The sequence below is a fragment of the Callithrix jacchus genome, chromosome 18, assembly GCF_049354715.1.
Source record: "Callithrix jacchus isolate 240 chromosome 18, calJac240_pri, whole genome shotgun sequence".
Taxonomy (NCBI): domain Eukaryota; kingdom Metazoa; phylum Chordata; class Mammalia; order Primates; family Cebidae; genus Callithrix; species Callithrix jacchus.
The window spans coordinates 34898999-34920321 of record NC_133519.1 but is presented as its reverse complement, the minus strand read 5'-3'; the positions used below and the strand labels follow the sequence as shown (position 1 = coordinate 34920321).

Genomic DNA, 21323 nt, shown 5'->3' with positions numbered 1-21323 from the left:
AGTTAACAGTATTAACAACCGTTAATTAACCGGTATGTGCCTTTGAAACTTTTTTGTATTGTTTTATTTAAGCCTATGAAGAACTCTTGAGAGTATTACTGTCCCTGTTTTACAGATGAAAAAAACTGAGGCTCAGAAAGGCAGTCATATAGCTCAATATGCTAGCACTGGAGTTTAAACCTAGTTCTCTGTTATTTCAAAGCACATTACTAAACTGCGAAGCTTGCTTATTTTTTAAATTAAAATTTATGTGATCACAAATTCAACCCATCTCATGTTAACTAACACTGATTATGGAATTATTTCCTCTCTTAATTCACCTATCCAAAAATCTCTTTTGGATATTTTGGAGAAGCATTTTGGCGATACATGAGGTAACGCTGAGAAATCATATATTCCTCTGTAATGATTTTAACTAAGGGAGTCATACTATTTTTATAATGTAATTTAAAGATACGAATCTTACTCCCTTTAAAATGTTTATGAAATATTTGTTATCATAAACTATGTTTAAGTTCAAGTAAACTAATTTGAGCAAGTCCAATGGGATATTTTGTGTGACTGAACGTTTATCTCATGTTTTCACTTTTTATAGTTGATCATCAAGCAATAATTTATTTTTGCAAGACATTTTAAAAACACTTCAAAATTAGCTGACACCTGTAATGAAAAAAATTGATGTTATAGAAAGAGTGTTATTACATGTCATGTGTCTGACTGGCCTTGGGGTAAATAAAGGCTTATTATCATGAATGTAACTGTAATAATAGCCAGAGTGTCTGAGTTTGCTAAAACCAGGAGAATCTTTGCTTTAAAACCTGTCTCATTCCCTGAAGTTTACCTTTCCTTAAGAATCTTTCATTAAATTACTCCACCACCTGGCTGGCCAAAAGAGGGTGGGGACACAGAGAATGTAGGCTTTTTTTTTTTTTTTTTTTTTTTTTTTTTGAGACGAGGTCTCTCTGTCCCCCAGGCTGGAGTGCAGTGATGAGATCTCCACTCACTGAAACCTCTGCTTCCCAGGCTCAGTGGTCCTCCCACCTCAACCTCCGGAGTAGCTGGTATTAGAAGGGTATACCACCATGCCCAGCTAATTTTTTTGTTTTGTTTTTGGTGTAGAGACAGGGTTTTGCCACGTTGCCCAGGCTGGTCTTGAACTCCTGAGCTCAAGCAATTTGCCTCCCTCAGCCTCCCAAAGTGCAGGGATTACAGGTGTGAGCCACTGCACCCAGCTGAATGTGATATTTAAAATACCTCTTTTAATAGCTCATATAACAGTTTATTCCTGGTAAGGTATGGAGATGTTACAACAAATAATTTTTACTTACGTGCATTTTAACCTATGCTATTCAAAATGAGAAATAAGGTACATTAGATTGCCTGCTGCCTTTCTGTTTTGGGCAGTCATATTTAGGACTTTATACAAGATGAGAAGCATTAACAGATATTACTTTGATATTACTTTTTAGTAAAACTCTTTTGCCTAAAGCTGATAAAGATGATGCAAAATTAATTGACATCTGTCATTATGGAAAGATTACAAAGTCGACTACCCTAAGTATACTTCTACTACTCATCCTCTAAGTAGAAGGGCAGGAGGGACTAACATTTCCTGGAATTCCTACTCTGCTGGGCACATGCTAGACATGCTCACATGTATTCTTTCATTTTTAGTATACTTAGATGTCTAGACGTATAGAAAGCAGGGCAAAAAGAAGAAAAGCATTTTGCGCAGAATTATTCCTTCTTCTTTTTTTTTTTTGAAGGTCAGCTTGTTAACCCTCCACATTCTTTTGTCATTTGCTTTTGGCAGCACCAAATGCAGTTGATTATTTCCAGTCTCTGAATCATAACTGCCCTGGATTGCTGTATAGTGTTCACGTGGCCAGAGAGGCTTCTTTTTTAAGTTTTCAGAAACCAACATTTATACTTTTTAAAAAAATGTTATTTGAGGATTAAAACATGAGGACAAAAAGAAGTAAAAGAAAACCAACTAGCCAGGCACAGTGGCTCAAGCCTGTAATCCCAGCACTTTGGGAGGCCGAGGCGGGTGGATCACGAGGTCAAGAGATCGAGACCATTCTGGTCAACATGGTGAAACCCCGTCTCTACTAAAAATACAAAAAATTAGCTGGGCACGGTGGCGCGTGCCTGTAATCCCAGCTACTCAGGAGGCTGAGGCAGGAGAACTGCCTGAACCTAGGAGGCAGAGGTTGCGGTGAGCCGAGATCGCACCATTGCACTCCAGCCTGGGTGAAAAAAAGCGAAACTCCGTCTCAAAAAAAAAAAAAAAAAAAGTCATTTAAAAAGCATGGAAATACTTGAAGATCACTTAAATTTTTTTTCTTGTACTAGGAGAAAAATGTGAACAGTTTTATTTATTAAGAGATAATACCATTATTTTTATAATTGCTGATTACTTTCAGAATAACATTTTAATTTTAGATTAGTTTTTTAGTAATGCCTTAACAGGGTACCACAAACCACAGAAATTTATTGCCTCTTAGTTGTGGAGGCTAGAAGTCCAGAATAAGGTATTAGTAGGTTTGGTTCTTTCTGAGGGCTATGAGGCAGAATCTGTTCCATCCTTTTCTTCTTGTCTTGGTCTGTCCTATGTCTGTCTCCGTTAAAGTTTCTCCTTTATATAAGGACAACAGCCATACTGGATTAGGGGCAGTCCTGTGGACCAGATCTTAACATTTACAAAGGCCTTTCTCAATAAGGTTGTATTTACAAGTACAAAGGGTGTAAACTGTAACATATTTTGGGGAAAGACACAGTTCAATCCATAACAGATGTTAAGTCCTTTCCTCTCTTAAATAGTGTCTATTAAGTAGGAAAGTTTGACGTAGCACATTGTAGTGCCATTAGTGGCACTAAAATGGTAGTTTTAAAAGAACATGACAATATATTTATTATATCACATTTATAATTTATTTTCTAATATTGTCTTATGTCTGAGGAGATTTTATTTTAAATTAACTGAGTTTCTAAAATGTTAATAGAATTTCGGGCTGTAATGGTTTCAGACTTTTTCTTCAACTAATAAGTAAGTGATGACACCAACTGTGTAAAGATGTTCAAAACCCAGGCGCATAGATCTGGCTTTAAGTCTGAACTTCCATTAATATAATGTAGACCTTTAAAATGTAGGCTCCTCTATAAGATCTTTAAATGTCTATCAGGATACTGTTTAAATTGTTGCAAGAGCAATCTGACAGTGGATTATCTGTACATTTCATATTTCTGTAAGAATTGTGGTCTTGCCAGTGTTAATACACATCTTGTGACTAGAGATTTCTGAGTGTTGGAGAGGTCAAAGCTACACTAGGATAACCAAAAAACATTGTATAGTAGTTTGTTCATCTGTTTCCTTTTTGTTTCTTTGCTGTTTTTTTAAAATTTCAAAATAATTTCAGAATTACAGAAAAAATGAAAGAATAGTGCAAACAACTTGTCTCAGAACCTTTTGAGAGTGAGTTACTGACTTGATGCTTTGTCACCTCTGACTACTTTAGTGTTCCTACAAATAAGGACATTCTTCTACATAGCCACAATACAAACGTAAAAGTTAGGAAATTAACATTGATAGATTATTGTCACCTAATCCATAGACCCTATTCAGATTTTGCCACTTGTCCCCAAAATGTCCCTTACACCAAAATAATTCAATCTAAGACTGCACGTTGCATTTATTTGTCATATCTCTTTACTGTTCTTCAATCTGGAATAGTTCCTTAAGTCTTTTTTATTTCTAGGGTCATGGCACTTTGGAAACATACATTTTATGGAATGTTTTTGAATATGGGTTTACCTGTTGGTTCCGTATGATTAGATTCAGGTCATGTCATACATTTTTGGCAGGAGTATCACAGAGTGATACTGCACTCTTACTGCATCCTTTCAGGTGGTGCAATATTTTGATTTTTTTTTTTTTTTTTAAGATGTAGTCTTGCTCTGTTGCCAAGGCTGGTGCACAGTAATGCAATCTCGGATCACTGCAACCTCTGCCCTCCGGGTTCAAGCAATTCTCCTGTCTCAGCCTCCCAAGTAGCTGGGACTACAGGCGCACACCACCATGCCCAACTAATTTTTGTATTTTTAATAGAGACAGGGTTTCACCATATTGGTCAGGCTGGTCTAGAACTCCTGACTTCAGGTGATCCACCTGCCTCGGCTTCCCAAAATGCTGGAATTACAGGCATCAGTCACTATGCCTGGCCTGTTTCTTGACTGATTAAGTTAACTTCCATCACTTAACGGGTATTTGTCAGTCTTCTCTTCTGTAAAGTTGTGCTTCTCTTTGTAACGGGTATTTGTCAGTCTTCTCTTCTGTAAAGTTGTGCTTCTCTTTGTAATTAGTATTTTTTTATGGGGAAACTGTAAATTTTCATCACCAGGTTTTCACTTACTATATTTCATAGCCAGTCTCCCTCCCTCCCCTCCTCCCCTTTTCCACCCCTTCCTTCCATTTTCCCTCCCTCTCTCACTGTCTCTCACACTCTTTCTTAACAGGGTCTCACTCTGTTTCCCAAGCTGGAGTACAGTGGCACAGTCATAGCTCACTGAAGCTTCAAACTCATGGGCTTAGCAGATCCTCCCACCTCAGCTTCCTGAGTAGCTGGAACTACAGGTGCATGCCACCATACCTGGCTGACTTTTAAATTTTTTGTAGAGATGGGATCTCACTATGTTGTCCAGGCTGGTCTCAAACTCCTAGATTCAAGTGATCCACTTTAGGCTTCCTAAAGTGCTGGGATTACAGGCATGAGCCAGCCTGGTCTTTTGTTATTTCCTGACTGAACTAATACTGTGATGGTTTTCAAATATTGATTTCTTAATTACATTATTTATTCTACATTATTTGGCATCCTACTATAAGGAAAAGCTTTCTCTTTTCTATATTTATGATATCTGTATGGACTCACAGATTCCTTTAAGTAATAATTACAATTCATTCATTATTTTTTTCTTGTCCAAATTGTCCAAAATTTGGCTGAGAATCCATTCAAACTGGTTTTGTGTCTTTTTCACATATTCCTATAATTTTTTAAAGTATTTCCACTAATAGTTTTTATTGTTTGTTTTGAGAATCACTGTCTTTTTAATAGTAGAAAGTAGCATTTAGAAATCAAAGTCTGGGTGTCAAGTGTGCTCATTGCTATAGGGATATTATTGCCCCCAGGCACTCTGGAGAATAGAATATATGTATATGTGTGTGTATTTTACTTAAAGCTATATTTATTTCTGCATTTGTATATTTTGAAAACCATTGACTTTATGCCAAAACCTCTAATTCCAATTTAGTATTATATAGTTCATTCTGGTTTTTTCTCTTAGTTCTTTCCTCCAGCAGTGGTGCACATAGCTCTCAATTATCCTTAAAATACTTACTTAACTATAGTCGTCTCTCTCCATATAACCAATCTTCTGGTTGCTGCTATCCCCTCACTTTACTAAGCTTAGATGCCTGCCTTGCTCAGCACCATCTAATGGCTTTTGGACTGAATTATGAAAAAAAGTTCATTTTTTTTGACAAATATTAAAGTAAATTGGACAAGTTTGCTTCTACTAGTCCACCTTTGGTTAATTTGCTTCCACTATTCTTATTTATTTTTAATTTGGAACCCTATTAGTTCCAGTTTGATGAAAATTCTTTGAGATTTTTTTTTAATTAAGCATAATTAGGCATTTTATATTATCTTAATCCTACTCTTAGGAGCTGTTACATTTAAGGTGTTAAAGATAATTAGCTGGCTAAGTAGAGATGCTCTGAACATTGATTATTTTTAATTTTAAGGAATATAATCAGTTTAAAATGAATTGCTTTTATGATGTGAAAACATTCCATCATTTATGAAGAACAATAAGCACTTTTTAATGTTTTTAAGTCAATTCTGGTCTCATTTACCTCAGCTCTAAATTCTTTTCATACAACATTATTTATAAACAATTAATGCCAGATTATAAGATGAATTCCAGAAAACTCAAGGAGTTACTATCTGTGTGAAGATAATTTATATGCAGATTTTTTCTTATTAGAATGATCTAGGGACATTGATTAACTTTAGAATTTGTTAGCAAGTTATAAATAGCAAATATAAAAAGAATATTTAACTCCTAAACTGTTAAGGGGGGAAGAAAGAGGCATAAAGAAATTACATTTAATGTAAATTAGGAAAGAAGGGTAAGGGAGATCAGTAACAAAGAAGAACTAAAGTAAATCAAAACTGTAAAGTGACATGACAGGAAAAGGCCAAATGTATTAGTAATCACGAAGGAAGTAGTAAAGGGCTTAAACAAACCTCTACTCAGATTGGATTTTTAAAAAATGAAAACCCTATCTATTTCTTTTCATAAGAGACATACCTAAAACTAAATGACACAGAAAAGATGATTAATGAATCTGTGGAGATAAGCCAGTCAAATAGTATCAAAACAAAAGGGCTGTTATAACAGTAAGTTCTGAGGCCAAAAAAGGGAGGGTAATTTTAAAGTGATAAAGGAACAGTTTACCAAGCAGAAATGCCCATGTACATAAAAATATGTAAACAAAATGCCTAATTAATAGACCAAGATGACAGAGATGTTAGGATTATCTGACAAGGATTTTAAAGCAGCTGTCATGAAAATGCTTCAACGAGTAATTATGGACACACTTGAAACAAATGAAAAAAGTATGAAGTCTAAGCAAAGAAATAGGCTTTGGTAAATAGGAAATATTAAGAAAAACTAAGTAGAAATTTTAGAACAGACAGCTACAATATCTGAATTAAAATTCATTGTGTAGGCTCCCAGCAGAATGGAGGAGACAGAGTGAACTGAAGATGGAACAATAGAAATTACCCAATCTGAACAAGAAAGAGAAAAGAGAACAAATAATAATAAATGAACGCTCAGGGACCTTTGGGACTGCAACACAAAGATCTACAACAAAAATTCTAACTTGCTGAAAAGTACTTTGAAACAGTGGCTGAAAACTCCCCAGATTTGGTAGAAGACATAAACCTATATAGATCAAGAAACTGAGCAAATTTCAAGCAAAAAAAATTTTTTAAAAACTCCCAAGACGTGTTATAATAAAACTTCTATAAACGAGAGACAAAGGAAAAAGTCTTGAAAACAACAGAGAGAAATGATACCTTACCTATGGGAAAACCATTCCAGGGATAATAGATATTTTATCAGAAACCATTGAGGCCAGGAGGCTATGGCATGGTATTTTTCAGATACAGAGAGAGCTCAAACTCCCCCAAATCTATATTTAGCAAAAATATCCTTCAGGAATAAAGGGGAAAGAAAAGGAACCCCCTGGCCAAAATTTAAACTTTTATTTAATGAAAAGTTTATAAAGTAAATAAGTTACAGTAAGCTAAGGTTAATTTATTACTCAAGAAAGAAAATATAGTTTTATAAATTTAGTGTAGCTTAAGTGTACAGGCTTTCCATAGTCAAGACTAGTATACAGTAATGTCTTTGTTAGGTGAAGGAAAAGAAAGAAAATTTACCTCTAGCAGACCTACTCTGAAAGAATGGCTAAAAAAACAAACAAGAAATACAGTCATGTGCCGCATAACAATGTTTCAGTTAATGATGGACAGTGTATATCACTGAATACTGTAGGTTATAATGGAACTGAAAAATTCCTATCTTAGTGATGTCTTGATGATTCTAGCCCTGTGTAGGCTCATCTAGTTGGGAGTCTTAGTTTTAACAAAACAAAAAAACTTAATTAAAAAAAATTTGTAAATAGAAAAACCTTATAAAAACGATGTAAAGAAAGTAAACATTTTTGTGCAGCTATACAGTGTCTTTGTATTTTAAGCTACTATGGGGTTATTACAGAAGCCAATATCTGTCACTGAGGCTGGAGTGCAGTGGCACAATCTCAGCTCACTGCAACCTCTACCTCCCAGGTTTAAGGGATTCTCCTGCCTCAGCCTCCCAAGCAGTGGAATTACAAGGGTGTGCCACCACACCCAGCTAATTTTTATATTTTTAGTAGAAACAAGCTTTCGCCATGGTGGCCAGGTTGGTCTCAAACTCCTGACCTCAAGTGATATGCCCGCCTCAGCTTCCCAAAGTGCTGGGATTACAGGCATGAGCTACCACCCCTGGCCAAAATTTAAACTTTTATTTAATGAAAGGTTTATAAAGTAAATAAGTTACAGTAAGCTAAGGTTAATTTATTACTCAAGAAAGAAAATATAGTTTTATAAATTTAGTGTAGCTTAAGTGTACAGGCTTTCCATAGTCAAGACTAGTATACAGTAATGTCTTTGGCCTTCACATTCACTCACAACTCCCTCCCTAGCTCACCCTTAGCAATTTCTAGTCCAGAAAGTCCCATTCATGGTAAGTGCCCTATACAGGTGTACCATTTTTAATCTTTTATACTGTCTTTTTACTGTACCTTTTCTGTGTTTATGTGTGGTCAGATATTCAGATACCACCACTTTGGAAATACTTGTTTAGAAATAAAAATTCCATTGTGTTACAGTTGCCTACAGTAATACTAACATGCTGTACAGATTTGTAGCCTAGGAATAATGGGCTATGCCATATAGCCTAGGCGTATAGTAGGCTATAACATCTAGTTTTGTGTAAGTATGTTCACACAGTGATGAAACCACCACATGACACATTTCTTAGAACATAGCCCCATTGTTAAACAAAGTATGACTATACTTGGTTGTAAATCCAACAAAACATGTACAGGATTTGTATGCTGAGAACCACAAAGTGCTAATGAGAGAAATCAAGGAAGATACAGAGTAAGGGAGAGATATACTATATTTCAGGATTAACATGGGAAAAATCAGTTCTCCCCAAACTGATAATGTACTTTCTGTCAAAATTCTCACAGACTTTTTTCTAGTCATGGACAAGATTATTCTAAAATTAATATGAAAATGCAAAGGAATTGAAATAGCTGAAAACATTTCGAAGAAGAATAAAATAAAGAAGAGTCAATTACTCTAATTTCAAGATTTATTATGTAGCCACAGGAATCAAACTTGAGATTATTGGTGGAGGGATTAACACAAATCATTGGAACAGAATATCGAACTGAGAAATTGACCCAGAGACATATAGCCAACTTATTTGTGACTAAGGTACAAAAGCAATTCAATGGAGTAAGATAGTCTTTTTCACAACTGACTGAAGAAAACAAAACAAATCAAAACAGGAACTTAACCTAAACCTCACATCCAAAAACAAAACAGAAGAAAATCTTCAGTATGTAGGATTTGATGAACAGTTTTTAAACATGACACCAAACATACAATCCATAAAAGAAAAATTGATAAATTGGCTTATCAAAATTAAAATATTTTCTATGCACATACCTCTGTTAAGAGGATGAAAAGACATGGTTCACAATGGTAGAAAATATTTGCAAAGAACATATCTGACAAAGGACTCTTATCTACAGTATATAAAGAACTTTCAAATTCAAGCCTAAGGAAACCATTCATTAGAAAATGAAAGTTTTGGATTTTTTAAGAAAAATTCAAAAGAAAGAAATAGACATGTCACTGAAGAGGCTGTATGGATGGCAAATAAGCACATAAAAGGATGTTCAGTATTACTAGCCACTAGGGAAATGCAAATTAAGATCACCATGAGGTATCACTACACTAATAGAACAGTGAAAATTAAAAAATACTGGCAATAGCAAATGCTAGATTTGGAGAAGCGGATCTCTCTTACATTGTTTGGGAATGTAAAGTGGTACAGGTATTCTGAAAAATATCTGGCACTTTCTTAAAAGACAAAACAGTTCAGGCATGTTCATGCTTGTAATCCCAATACTTTAGAAGGTTGAGGTGGGAGGATGGCTTGAGCCCAGGAGTTCCAGACCAACCTGGGTAACACAGGGAGTCCCCGTCTCTACAAAAGTAAAAATAGCTGGGCATTGTGGTATGCATCTATGGTCCCAGCTATTTGGGAGGCTGAGATAGGATTGCTGGAGCTCAGGAGGTTGAGGCTGCAGTGAGCTGTGATCACACAACTGAACTCTAGCCTGGATGACAAAGTGAGACCCTGTCTCCAAATAACAGCACCATCAAAATCCCTAAACCTGATACAAGTAGAGTTTGGATATTTGTCCCCACCCAGATCTCATTGCAAATTGTAATCCCCAGTGTTGGAGGTGGGGCCTGGTGGGAGGTGTTTGGATTATAGGGGTGGATCCCTCATGGCTTGGTGCAGGCTTCCTGATAGTGAGTTCTCGAGGGATCTGGTCATTTAAAAGTGTGTGGCAACCTCCCTCTCCAACCTCTGTCTCTCTTGCTTCTGCTTTTGCATTATGACACGCCTGCTCCTCCCTCACCTTCTACCATGATTGTAAGCCTCCTGAGGCCTCCCCAAAAGCAGATGCTGCTATACTTCCTATACAGCCTGCAAAACCTGAGCCAGTTAAACCTCTTTTCTCATCCATTACCCAGCCTCAGGCATTTCTTCATAGCAATGCAAGAATGGCGGCCAGGCGCAGTGGCTCAAGCCTGTAATCCCAGCACTTTGGGAGGCCGAGGCGGGTAGATCATGAGGTCAAGAGATCGAGACCATCCTGGTCAACATGGTGAAACCCCGTCTCTACTAAAAATACAAAAAAATTAGCTGGGCATGGTGGCACGTGCCTGTAATCCCAGCTACTCAGGAGGCTGAGGCAGGAGAATTGCCTGAACCCAGGAGGCAGAGGTTGCGGTGAGCCGAGATCGCACCATTGCATTCCAGCCTGGATAACAAGAGCAAAACTCCGTCTCAAAAAAAAAAGAAAGAATAGCCTTATACATACACATGCCCTATGAGTTAGCAGTCTCACTTCTGTGCATTTATCCCAGAGAAGTAAAACATGTTCACATAAAAATGTCTACAGATGTTCTTTATGTATTATATATATATCAGTCCTGTATCAGAAATGTGCTTTGCAAATATTTTCTCCCAGTGTGGACTTGTTATCGTCTGTATATCCTATGTATAAAAGTTTACAGCAGATTTATTTTAATAGCCTAATACTTAGAAACAGCCAAAAAGTACCTCAATAAGTGAATGCCTAACAAACAGTAGGACACTGCTGGCATGGTGGCTCATGCCTGTAATCCCAGCTACTTGGGAGACAGAAGTGGGATGATGGCTCATGACCAAGAGTTCAAGACCAGTCTGAGCAACATAGAGAGAACTTGTCTCTTAAAAAAAAAAGCACTTAGTAAATACTTGTCAAATGCATTAATGCATGAAATCAGTGACTTGGCAAAACACTTTAGAATGAAAGTTATAGAGGTAGAGAAACAGCATGGTAGGATAGGCTAGACAGATAAGTTTAGTGGATTGGTAAAACTTTAATAGAGCGACACAAAGATATAAGCTTTTACAACCAAGAAATTCAGGATTGGATTTTGTAATAGGTTGAGTTTTAAAGAATGCCAGATTGTGAGAGTGAACAGTAGATGAGCTATGTAAATAGCTGTAAAAATGTAATATAGCACAGGTTAAAAGAGACCAGAAACCATGCCATTTCAAACTGCTTTCTGGTATGGTAGCTTTCTGAATGAACCACCACTTAAATGACTTGATGAGATTAACTGACAGCCCATTCCTGTTTGAAGCACTATCTGATTCCCTATAGCATGCTGAATTCTTACTCCATGGTATGTTTACCAGTTGAGTTGTAAAGTTACCAAGAGCTATATACTTGTTTGTGCTCCCAATACTGTCCATGCTAGTTGTACTAATTTTAATCACACTATTTATTTACTTAGAGACAGATTGTCTTTCTGTTGCCCAGGCAGGAGTGCAGTGGCACAATCTCAGCTGACTACAACCTCTGCGTTCCATGTTCAAGGGATTCTCATGCCTCAGCCTGCTGAGTAGCTGGGACTACAGGTGCATGCCATCATACCTGGCTAATTTTTGTCTTTTTAGTAGAGATGGGTTTTTTCCATGTTGGCCAGACTGGTCTCAAATTCCAGAGGTCAGGTGATCTGTCTGCCCCCACCTCCCAAAGTACTGGGATTATAGGTATGTGCCACCGCAACTGGCCTAATTACACAATTTAAATAATTACATAAACCAAGGAAAAGAATAGAAAAAGAGATGCTGTTTCTGTGAAAATTAAGCTAAATGTTTTAGAAAGATTTGATAAAGGGTAATTACTAAAAAATGCTGAGTTAGATGTATGCAAGAGAGCTATAAAATAGTAGGGATAAATTATTCTTAAAAAAAAAAAAAAATAGAAAAGGATTATGCACTCAGATTGCCTCATGTGTCTTAGAATTCTTGCCCCTACAGTGTTTTTTAAGCTGTAGGACATAAAGTCAATTTAATGGGTTTAAGTCAACAATTTTTTTAAAGAAATATTTTAGAACACATTACAATACATTTATACCTGGAAATGAGCATTGTTTTATGGAGCTTTTCTTGAGTTTTTAAATAGTCTGTACATATATGTACAATGTAAAATGAAAATGTGATTTTCAGTGGAAAGCTTAAAAAACTTTTGAGTTTGGATCCAAACTCAAAGAAAAGGCTTTGACCTAAAAGATTGGTGAATAAGTGCATATTTATATGCTTTGGGTTAAAATAAAATGATTATGTACATGTGTTTATGATATTTAGGTTGATGGTTTTGTTCAACCAATTACTAGTCTCAGCCTCTTGGGATAAGAGTTTTTACATATTTCATTTTACTTGTCTTCTTCTCATGCCTCCTTATTTTGCTTGAGTCCCCAACCCCACAATACCCTGGCTCTCTGTTAGTAGCTATGTGACCCTAAGAGTCATTAAGTAGGCCTCAGTTTACTTTTTATGGAGTAAGGTTATCCTTCAGATTGCTTATTATTTGGCAGTACTTAATAGCCACGTTGATAAAGTACATTTCTTTTGTGATACCTGCCCATCCAGATTTTTAGTAAATGATAGAAATTCTATTAAGTTATTCTGAAAGATTTTTTTTTTTTTGTCACTGAGACCCCGGATCATTTACATGTTCTGCGATGTAGTGCACAAGAATGTTGGCAGTGCCAACACCTATCACTTGATTCTGTGTCTAAAATTTTCAGATCCTGGAATGTTCTTTCATTGGTGGGCATTAGTAAAATTATTTTAGGCTGTATGTGTGTGATGGATTTTTTGGACTTTTTTGGTAACTATTTATAATGCTTGAGTTAACTATTTTTATTACTGAATGTTGAAGAAATATCATTGTTTTCTGTAAGTAATAAGACACTAAATTATTGGTAGATTGGAAAAGAAGTTAGAAAGGATATTGGTGTACTGTTGAGATTGCCTCGGGTGAAACTAGTGAAGCTAAAAGATACAGACTCCCTGTCATGTTATAGAATGGAGGTAAGCGGGAATAATTGTTGAGTCAAACGTTTCTACCTGTTCAACTATTTATACAGACAGTACGGAATAGGGTGTACCAATGGCTATTTGAATACAGCATGACCAGGCTGGATGTTAATGATTTAGTAAGGTAGAGTATAGGCCAGTCTCAATTTCATCTCATATAAAAAGGCGTGTTTTAAAACACTACTTTGATTTAGTTGTCATTGCCCTCAATTTCATTTCTAATGATACCTACACTGGCCCATAAGATCATGAGTGTAAAAGTATTTTAATACTAACAGTGTTAACCATGAATTCTGGGTCCTGGAAGAGTGTTTGTCCCTTCTTTTAGAAAAAAAAATGCTGCATTTTAGGTATAATTTTGAAATACATGAGTTTGAACTTGCCCTTTCAGCTCCTTTTTATACTTTTATATGTTACTACTATTTCCTGTTATTACTTCCTTCTATGTACCCTTTACCCCTATTACCCCACCCCCAATCCAGGTCTTCTAAACATCAGTTATTTTATTATTTATTGGCCACTTTTCTAGTAGAAACAACCATTGCCTCACTAATCAACCCCTGAACTAGGGGTTAAATGAAAGCAATGGGACTGTATTAATTCATTCTGAATTAATTCATTCTGTATTAATTCATGCTGAAGTATGAATGACCAACAATCCAACAAACCTCTCAGAAATGGTTTTCCTTTGTATAAGGGGTGTTCTTTCTAGGCTAAGTTTTAATCTAAGTGATTCTTTGCTAATATTTCAGACAGATGGCGAAGTGAAGTGAACATCTGAACTTTGTGGGAAAAGCTGTTATTTTCTTCTTTTGGACATAGATGTGCCATGGTTGGGGAGTACAAGTGAGAGATGGTGGCCATCCCTCTCCCGATCCATCTGTAGAGGCTTGGACAAACTCCTGGTAGTTAAACTTTCCCTCTAAAATTAATAGGGTACATAGATCAAGAGTGGCAGAAAGGTGTTTTTCTTGCCTTTCTTTCCCACTGTAGCAAAGTGAGCTTTTTTCCTGGGTGAGCTTTGCAGTAGAGGGGAAGGAGGTCTCACGCTAAATAGTAGCCTGTGTGGGCTGGTAAACTCTAGCCTCCCTGCTGTACACAGGCCCTGTGGGACTCTCTTAGCCTAGCGGGAGGCTGTTTCACTAGAAAGGTGCTGTTCCTGTTGGGTACAGACACATTTCTTAGTCAGCAATGGTTGTCTGGCTCCAAGTCATCCTTAGCTAAGATATGAAAGACCACACTGCCACTAGAAAGGTAGTTTAAAGATGTTATTACATAAAGTAGAAAAGGGAAGATGGTAAGTTGCAGAAATATCTTATAATAGGTGCAAGCAATAAATTAAAAATTTTGTAAAGGCAGAAGGGGAGAGAGATAAACATTTATTGATATCTACTATAATCTAGTCACATTCACCATTGCTTTTCATCTTTTCTCACCAAGGAGAATTTGTATAATCCAACATATTCTACCTTAAAAACTCATTTGAAATTTGTATTCTCTTCTATGATATATTCTTATTTTAATACAAAGTAGTGTGAAATATTAAATTGTATTGATGCTTTCAAAAGATGGACCATGTTTATCCAGCAACTTGATGTCTGCCCTGGCACAACTGCATCACATTCTTCCAGTCCACACTCTTATGAGAAGCATGAAAACATTTACCTCACAATAACCTCATTAAAGGGATATCATCATTATTTTATAGATGAGAAAATTAAGACCCAAAGAGGGAAGGAACTTAAACAGGTATTACAGGTACTAAATGGCAGTGTTAAGTTTCTCCCCACAAAGTCTCTCCTCATACGTATTTTGTGATTCTGTAAAACAGAAAAACTAGTAATACGGAGTGCTGATCCAAAAGTTTCAGGTTTCTGGTCCTCTACTGATTTGCAGGGGAATCTTTTTAAAGGCTTCTTTTTAAAACCTTGTCTTTCATTTCCTCATATGCATGTTGAGTTTAATTTCAACCTTAATGTTGGGAAAAGGTGCATACATATTTTAAAAATCAGATGTTTGATATTCTTGAAGACTAGTTCTAAATAAAAGCAGTTATTAGTAGGATGACATCTTTGAGAACGCTTCTCAAATCTAGGGCTCTCTTCTGTATATCTGTACACACCTGACTTTTAAACACAATGCCTATGCCAACGTTTACTGGTTTCCTCACTGCAGTGAAAACAAACTATTCAGTCTGTTCCTTTACCACCTCCCAGCAATTCCCTACATGTGTAACTCATCCATAATGCATAGGAATAGCCAAGAGCACAGATTCTGATGTCAGAAAATTTTAGTTTTAAATCCTGACTCCAAATTACTAGTGTGACATTGGATAAAGTGTTTTAGTTCTCTGTGCCTCAGTTTCCTTATTTTAATAATATTTAAGGAAAGAAAAGGGTAATAATGCTTATTACTCCATGGGTTTTTAAATAAATCTTCTGAATTGTCTATGATGATTAGGCTGTAATGTTGTCATGTTATAATGCCTTAACAGTTTTGAGTTGATGACTTACCTTGTAAATGTACTTTAAATTTAATAAACACAGTTTAGTAAGGATTATATACATGTATGTATGTTCATTAAGTGAAATTTACTTGAAAATACTAAGTAACTCCGCAATTTACATGGCCCACCCTTTGACAATAGAGATTCTAAGTAACAAACTTTTTCCTACTTGAGATAGATTTTCATGGGGGAAGGTTACTGCATAATATGTTGCATTCAGCTAATCTATTCTGTTAATTTGATAGTATAAAAAGATTTGTAGATAATGAACTTCTATACTCTTTAAGACACTTTATACACTTTGCAGTGCTCTTGGGTTTACTGTTGCCATGTCTTAAAGTGGGACTTTCTCTTGACAGAAGTGTGTTAAGAATTGGAAAATTCCTATCAGTAGACTAGCACCATCTTGACAGCCTTGTGTTCTGCTTCTACCTTGCTAATTGTTTCCTTGGGATTATTTGGATTGTGTAGAAAGCTTTTTGCAAATCCTCTTATTACTGAAGTCATTGTTGCCAGCAGGAATAAGATTAAAGGTGCTTAAGTCTGTAGAGTTGTTTCTAATTTGTACGTGTCATTTCAGTGGCATTTTAACAGAACTCTGTCTCCTGTACCTCCCTTCTCCCCTGGTACTATCTTCAGTTAGGTCCAAGAAGCCAGGCCATTGGAAGAAGTCTCATTTTATCCTCCTAATTATTATGCTGGCACTCAGGAGATAATTTTTCCCTTCATGCACTGCCAATTAATATGCAAATGGACTGATAAATATTTATGCAACGATTTAAATTATGCAGGGAGTGCTTTCAGTATATTCTGTAAATGAATTGTTCATGGACTTCAAAGTGCTGGCTGCTGTGCTAACGAGAAGAGATTTGCATAAGGCCTTAATCACGCGCATACTGATTAAGCTTCATTATGGAAACTGCCAGCTGCAATCTTTGTTTCTATTTTATTACAAAAAGAGGAACTTTTTCATGCTTCAGTTGCCTTGACAATGTCAGTCCTAGCTGGTAGGAGAGACTAAAACTCCTCTGAGCAACTGAAGTTTCCTTATTCAGTTGAAGATTGCTATGGTGTAACAGAAGTTGATTTTGCTTTTCCCCTTAATCCACTTTCCACCCTACCCACTCCCCCCTTTTCTCTTAAGAACATAGTGTAGATTTGTTAGAAATAGTAGTACCTTCTTTCCCCACCCCAAATCGCTACCTGTTTCTTCCTTGTTTGGACTCTCTGCTCCTCTAGAAGATTTCACAGCAATGCTGGACTGCAGTGACTATGTTCTAGGTGGGTACCAGCACAGTTCTTCTCTTAGAAGCTTTAATATGGAAATAGCGTATGTGGGGTTGACTATGCATAAATGCTTAATCGCATATGCAGCCTATATGGGGGGAGGGAGAGAGTTGGACTGAGCTGGGAAGGAGGAAAGCATTTGCAAAGCACAAGCTTACTTGAATTTGCAGTAGGTCCCTCCCTGTGACTAGCTCTTCTGGTTCAGAGGTTATTACTAGTAAATACAGTGAATTTAGAGTTCAGCTTGAATGAACATTTTTGCTTTTTGGAAATTCCTATTGAGAACATTTCATGTAGTTATAAAGACATCTTAAATCTGAAACAAGGCATAACTGTAATAGATAATATATACATATTAACAAAAATGTTTTTCATACCTAATGAGAGTGTCTTATACAAAAACCAAAATGCTCCATGAAAAATAAAGTCGAGTCACAGTGAAGAATTTCATAAATGTTAATAAAGAGGGTAATTGTAATGGTTGCTGCAGTAGATCTGTTGATCAATTTCCAGATTTTAGAAACTATTAACTGTTTTCAAATTTTTGCTAGGATTAGTCTCTCTTATTTTTTTAAATCAAGTATATACTGTAGATAACTACAATTTTGAATGTTGGAAAACCTCATTTTAGAGTTTTCTCCATAGAGCAGCAAGCCTTTTGGAGAGGAAGATGCCAGCTTAAATATATTTAAATCATCTTTGGTGACAGAGATTTCAAAGAAATCAAGGCACTTTGATTTTTAGATATCAGTGGCTAATGGTGGTCATATTTTGTGTGGAGTTCTGTCTGTTTGTATGCAGAATTATTGAGACTTTTTTAAGTTACTCTAGTCACCTGGAAAGTTAAATGATATGAACTCTAGGACTTGGATATCTCACGTTTAAAACTTTTGCAAATGACTTTTTTTAATATATTTTCATTTTCCAGACTTGAAAATTGAGGCTACTCCTGTCACCTTCATACTGAAAATGTTTGAATTCTTGTGTGGAAGGCATGGCCTAAACCCAGGGTAGCAATATCTGCCCAGCACAAGCAAAGCCACTATGTAAAGGGGAATGACACAAACAACAAATTTATGTCAGGAATTAAATCTTGTATTTACTCTTTGACATTTACTTAGTTGGGAATTTAAAAAAGGAAAGAAAAATACCTTTTTGGAAGATTCTAACATTTCATCTTAGAATTAGAAATTATATCTCTTACTTTCACTTAATAGTAAAACATTATTTAAACAGTCTTCTGTTGTGCAACTCTATTTTTGTGTGTATGTGAAGTAATGTTTTATTTTTGTGTGTATTGAGATGATTTTGTTTAATGCTTTTGAAGCTCTTGACAATTCAGTAGAAGATTCTGAGAAGATTCACTTAAAATCCCTGTGACATAGTCTTTAACTTTTAGATGGGAAAATTAGAATATGAATTGTATAAGGTGGGGCTCATGACTTGTTAAGAATTATGCTGCTTTATTTCTTTGGTGCCCACATAGGTGAGAAAACTGTTACTCCTTTTACTAATGTTAACTGATTCATCATTTTTTCTACTTTCCATTAAAATTCATTTAAAGGAAGCATTGAGCATTGTTAATGGTATATTCTATACATTTGTTGTGATCTCTGTTGACTTTCGTAAGATTTTGGTTGTCATTCAAAAGCTCATTTTCACTGAGTTATACACCTTTTCCTTTCAAACCGTAGTATGCTTTCAGATGACATCTAGATTTCTCTGGACATTGAGGAGAAGCAAGTTGTAGAACTGCCCTCATTTACAACCACAAACATGAATTTGAACCCTTTGAACATTAGAAAACCAAACCAAAGTTGTGACAGAACTACCTAAGCCCTTAAGACAAGCATCAGTTACAGAAACTTACTGTATTAGAAAAGCTATTAAACATCTTGTTGTAAATGAAATTTATAAAAGAAAGACTCCTGATGTTTTTTTCTCATCTGTTATCCATGGGGATAATTCGACTGTGAAGAACATGGTTGAGAATTCTATCTAGTGATTGTTTTGATTTCCTAGTTAGATGTTTAAGCGTGTGACCAAACGTGCTCTTTGGCCAAAAACACAATATAGTTTAAACATTTGTTTTCTGTTAATAATTGTAGTTAAATGTTTTAACTTATTTAACCACTAAATAAGTCAATGGGGGGAAAGGCTGAACTTATTTGGCAGTAAATTTGTTTGATTATATTCTAAGTTTGAGTCTACAGTAGTAGAATAAGAGATATATTTCTGTATGTTTCATTTCTTACCCTTTCAGAGAGTTAGAAGGGAAGCAGAGTTCTTGTCTTCTCTTAATGTATTTTCTGGGATACCTAATATTGCTTGATGAAAACTTTAAACTATGGAAATAAAAAAATAGATAACCCAGAAATGATAAACTCATAGTAGCAGTTTCATTTAGGGTAGGTATTACTTTTAAGTGCGTGTGTTTGTCATTCAGTTTTGAAATTAATAACTGTACCTGTTACGCCTTATGGTACAACTTGTACTGGTTTGTAGTTGAGGTATGAATTTCATATGTTCTCACTTCAACTTGTTTAGTTTGGTTGGGGAGGGGTGTAAATTTGGAGATAATTTATCTTAGAGGTTGTTTTCTTTTAGTTCATGGGTTGAGTTAGTGTCCCATCTATTATCAAGATTACCAGTGGGTTGTTTCGGTTATAATGAATGAATATCATTGCATGTTGAGAAAAGATACTTTATTTGGGAATAACATTTTATTTTGTGAGGTGCCTCCCTTCTCTCCAGTTTTACTTCTTTAATATATTTTATACTTCACATTACAAAGCATTTATTCCTTTTACATATCAGACTTTCTAATTTTTTTTAGATTACAGTTCTGTTGTCTTTCTTGAAAGAATGTCAAAAGTTTTTAAAAAGACAGTTTATTTGTGAATCCCTTCAGGGTCTGGGCAATTTTGAATTTTTCCCAGATAACCTTTTATTACAATTTCTAATGTGTTAGCCTGACATGTATACACTAGGTCTCCTTGAACTATATTATTATTACATTAGTTAACCCTTTTTTTCTGCCACAAGTATGACTCCTCAATCCCATCTCCATGCCCAGTTTTTTAAAAACCTTATTCACCTCTGATTTATTGCAGACTCAAGAATGAACAATCCGTCAGAAACCAGTAAACCATCTATGGAGAGTGGAGATGGCAACACAGGTAACAGTTTTCTGATCTAGCTTTTTAATTAGCTCTAGTGGAGCACAAAGAAACTTTCCACCTAACTAGGACTCATATTTGGCAGATATAGACCAGTTTCAGTATTGAGTTGTCAGATATGATTCAGTCCTTTAGGAACTGGGAGGGATTATGTTTGTTTAAGCTTATCTAACTTTCTTCTGAAGATAGCCTTGTTGTTTTGCTTCTATCTATCAGAGAAACTATGCAGCAGTTAGGAAAATTGTCCTTTGGGTCAGATAGTTTTGGGTATGAATTATGGATTTACCACTTACTAGCTATGTGACTTTAGGCAATTTCCCCAATGTTTTTGAGACTTAATTTATTCAATTACAAAATGAGGATAATATATTTCAGGTCATTTTGAGTATTAAAGGAGATAATATATGTGATATGTTAAGAAAAATGCCAGCTACACAGTAACCATTCAGTAAAATGTTATTTTTCTTACAGATGTTAATCAAAATAGTAAATTTTATCTGCCCTACATTTAATAGAAATTATATTAAAAGTTATGATAGTATCAGTAAGTAGTTATAAACAGATACACATTTTTAATACATTCTTTTATTTGGTAATTTTAAAAAGTTATACTTCATTAAACTTTTTATCAGAAGAAAATTATCATATAAATGAGAATACTGAGGCCCCATGAGAGAAAGGTAAATCCGTAAAGGATGGTCTGTCTCCACAGCTCATACTCTTGAGTCAGTATATTGCTTAGAGGATGTAAGATTATGTATCTTTCTCATCTGCCAGAGATGACACAAGGACTTCCCTGGTTTCTGATAAAGGCATAAGTCAAAATAGTAAACCAAATAAGACAATTATGGGCAAGGATGCACAGAAAGTACTTGTTTCCAAAAACTAGGTTTTTCACTTGCAGAGAGGGATTCCTTTTGACTTACAATTTTTAAAATGCTCAACTATGAGTGATGGTAAGTAATAATGAAAGGCCTTCTTAATTTATGGTAAAT

General features: G+C 35.6%; 1 protein-coding gene across 5 annotated transcripts in view; it reads left to right on the top strand.

The window, feature by feature from the left end:
• The window catches only part of POU2F1 (POU class 2 homeobox 1), a 181033-nt gene that overhangs the window by 84794 nt on the left and 74916 nt on the right, over window positions 1–21323 (top strand). For 4 of the 5 annotated variants that reach the window (XR_615275.5, XM_002760427.7, XM_078356356.1 and 1 more), the window contains one exon: window positions 20263–20328. Coding sequence is in view for 4 of the 5 variants with exons in the window: in XM_002760427.7 (XP_002760473.4) it covers window positions 20263–20328 (66 nt within the window). In the remaining variant the exon portion in view is untranslated. Of the gene's footprint in view, window positions 1–16908; window positions 17144–20262; window positions 20329–21323 lie in introns of those variants that run through there. The other variant, XM_002760424.6, reaches the window with a different exon arrangement.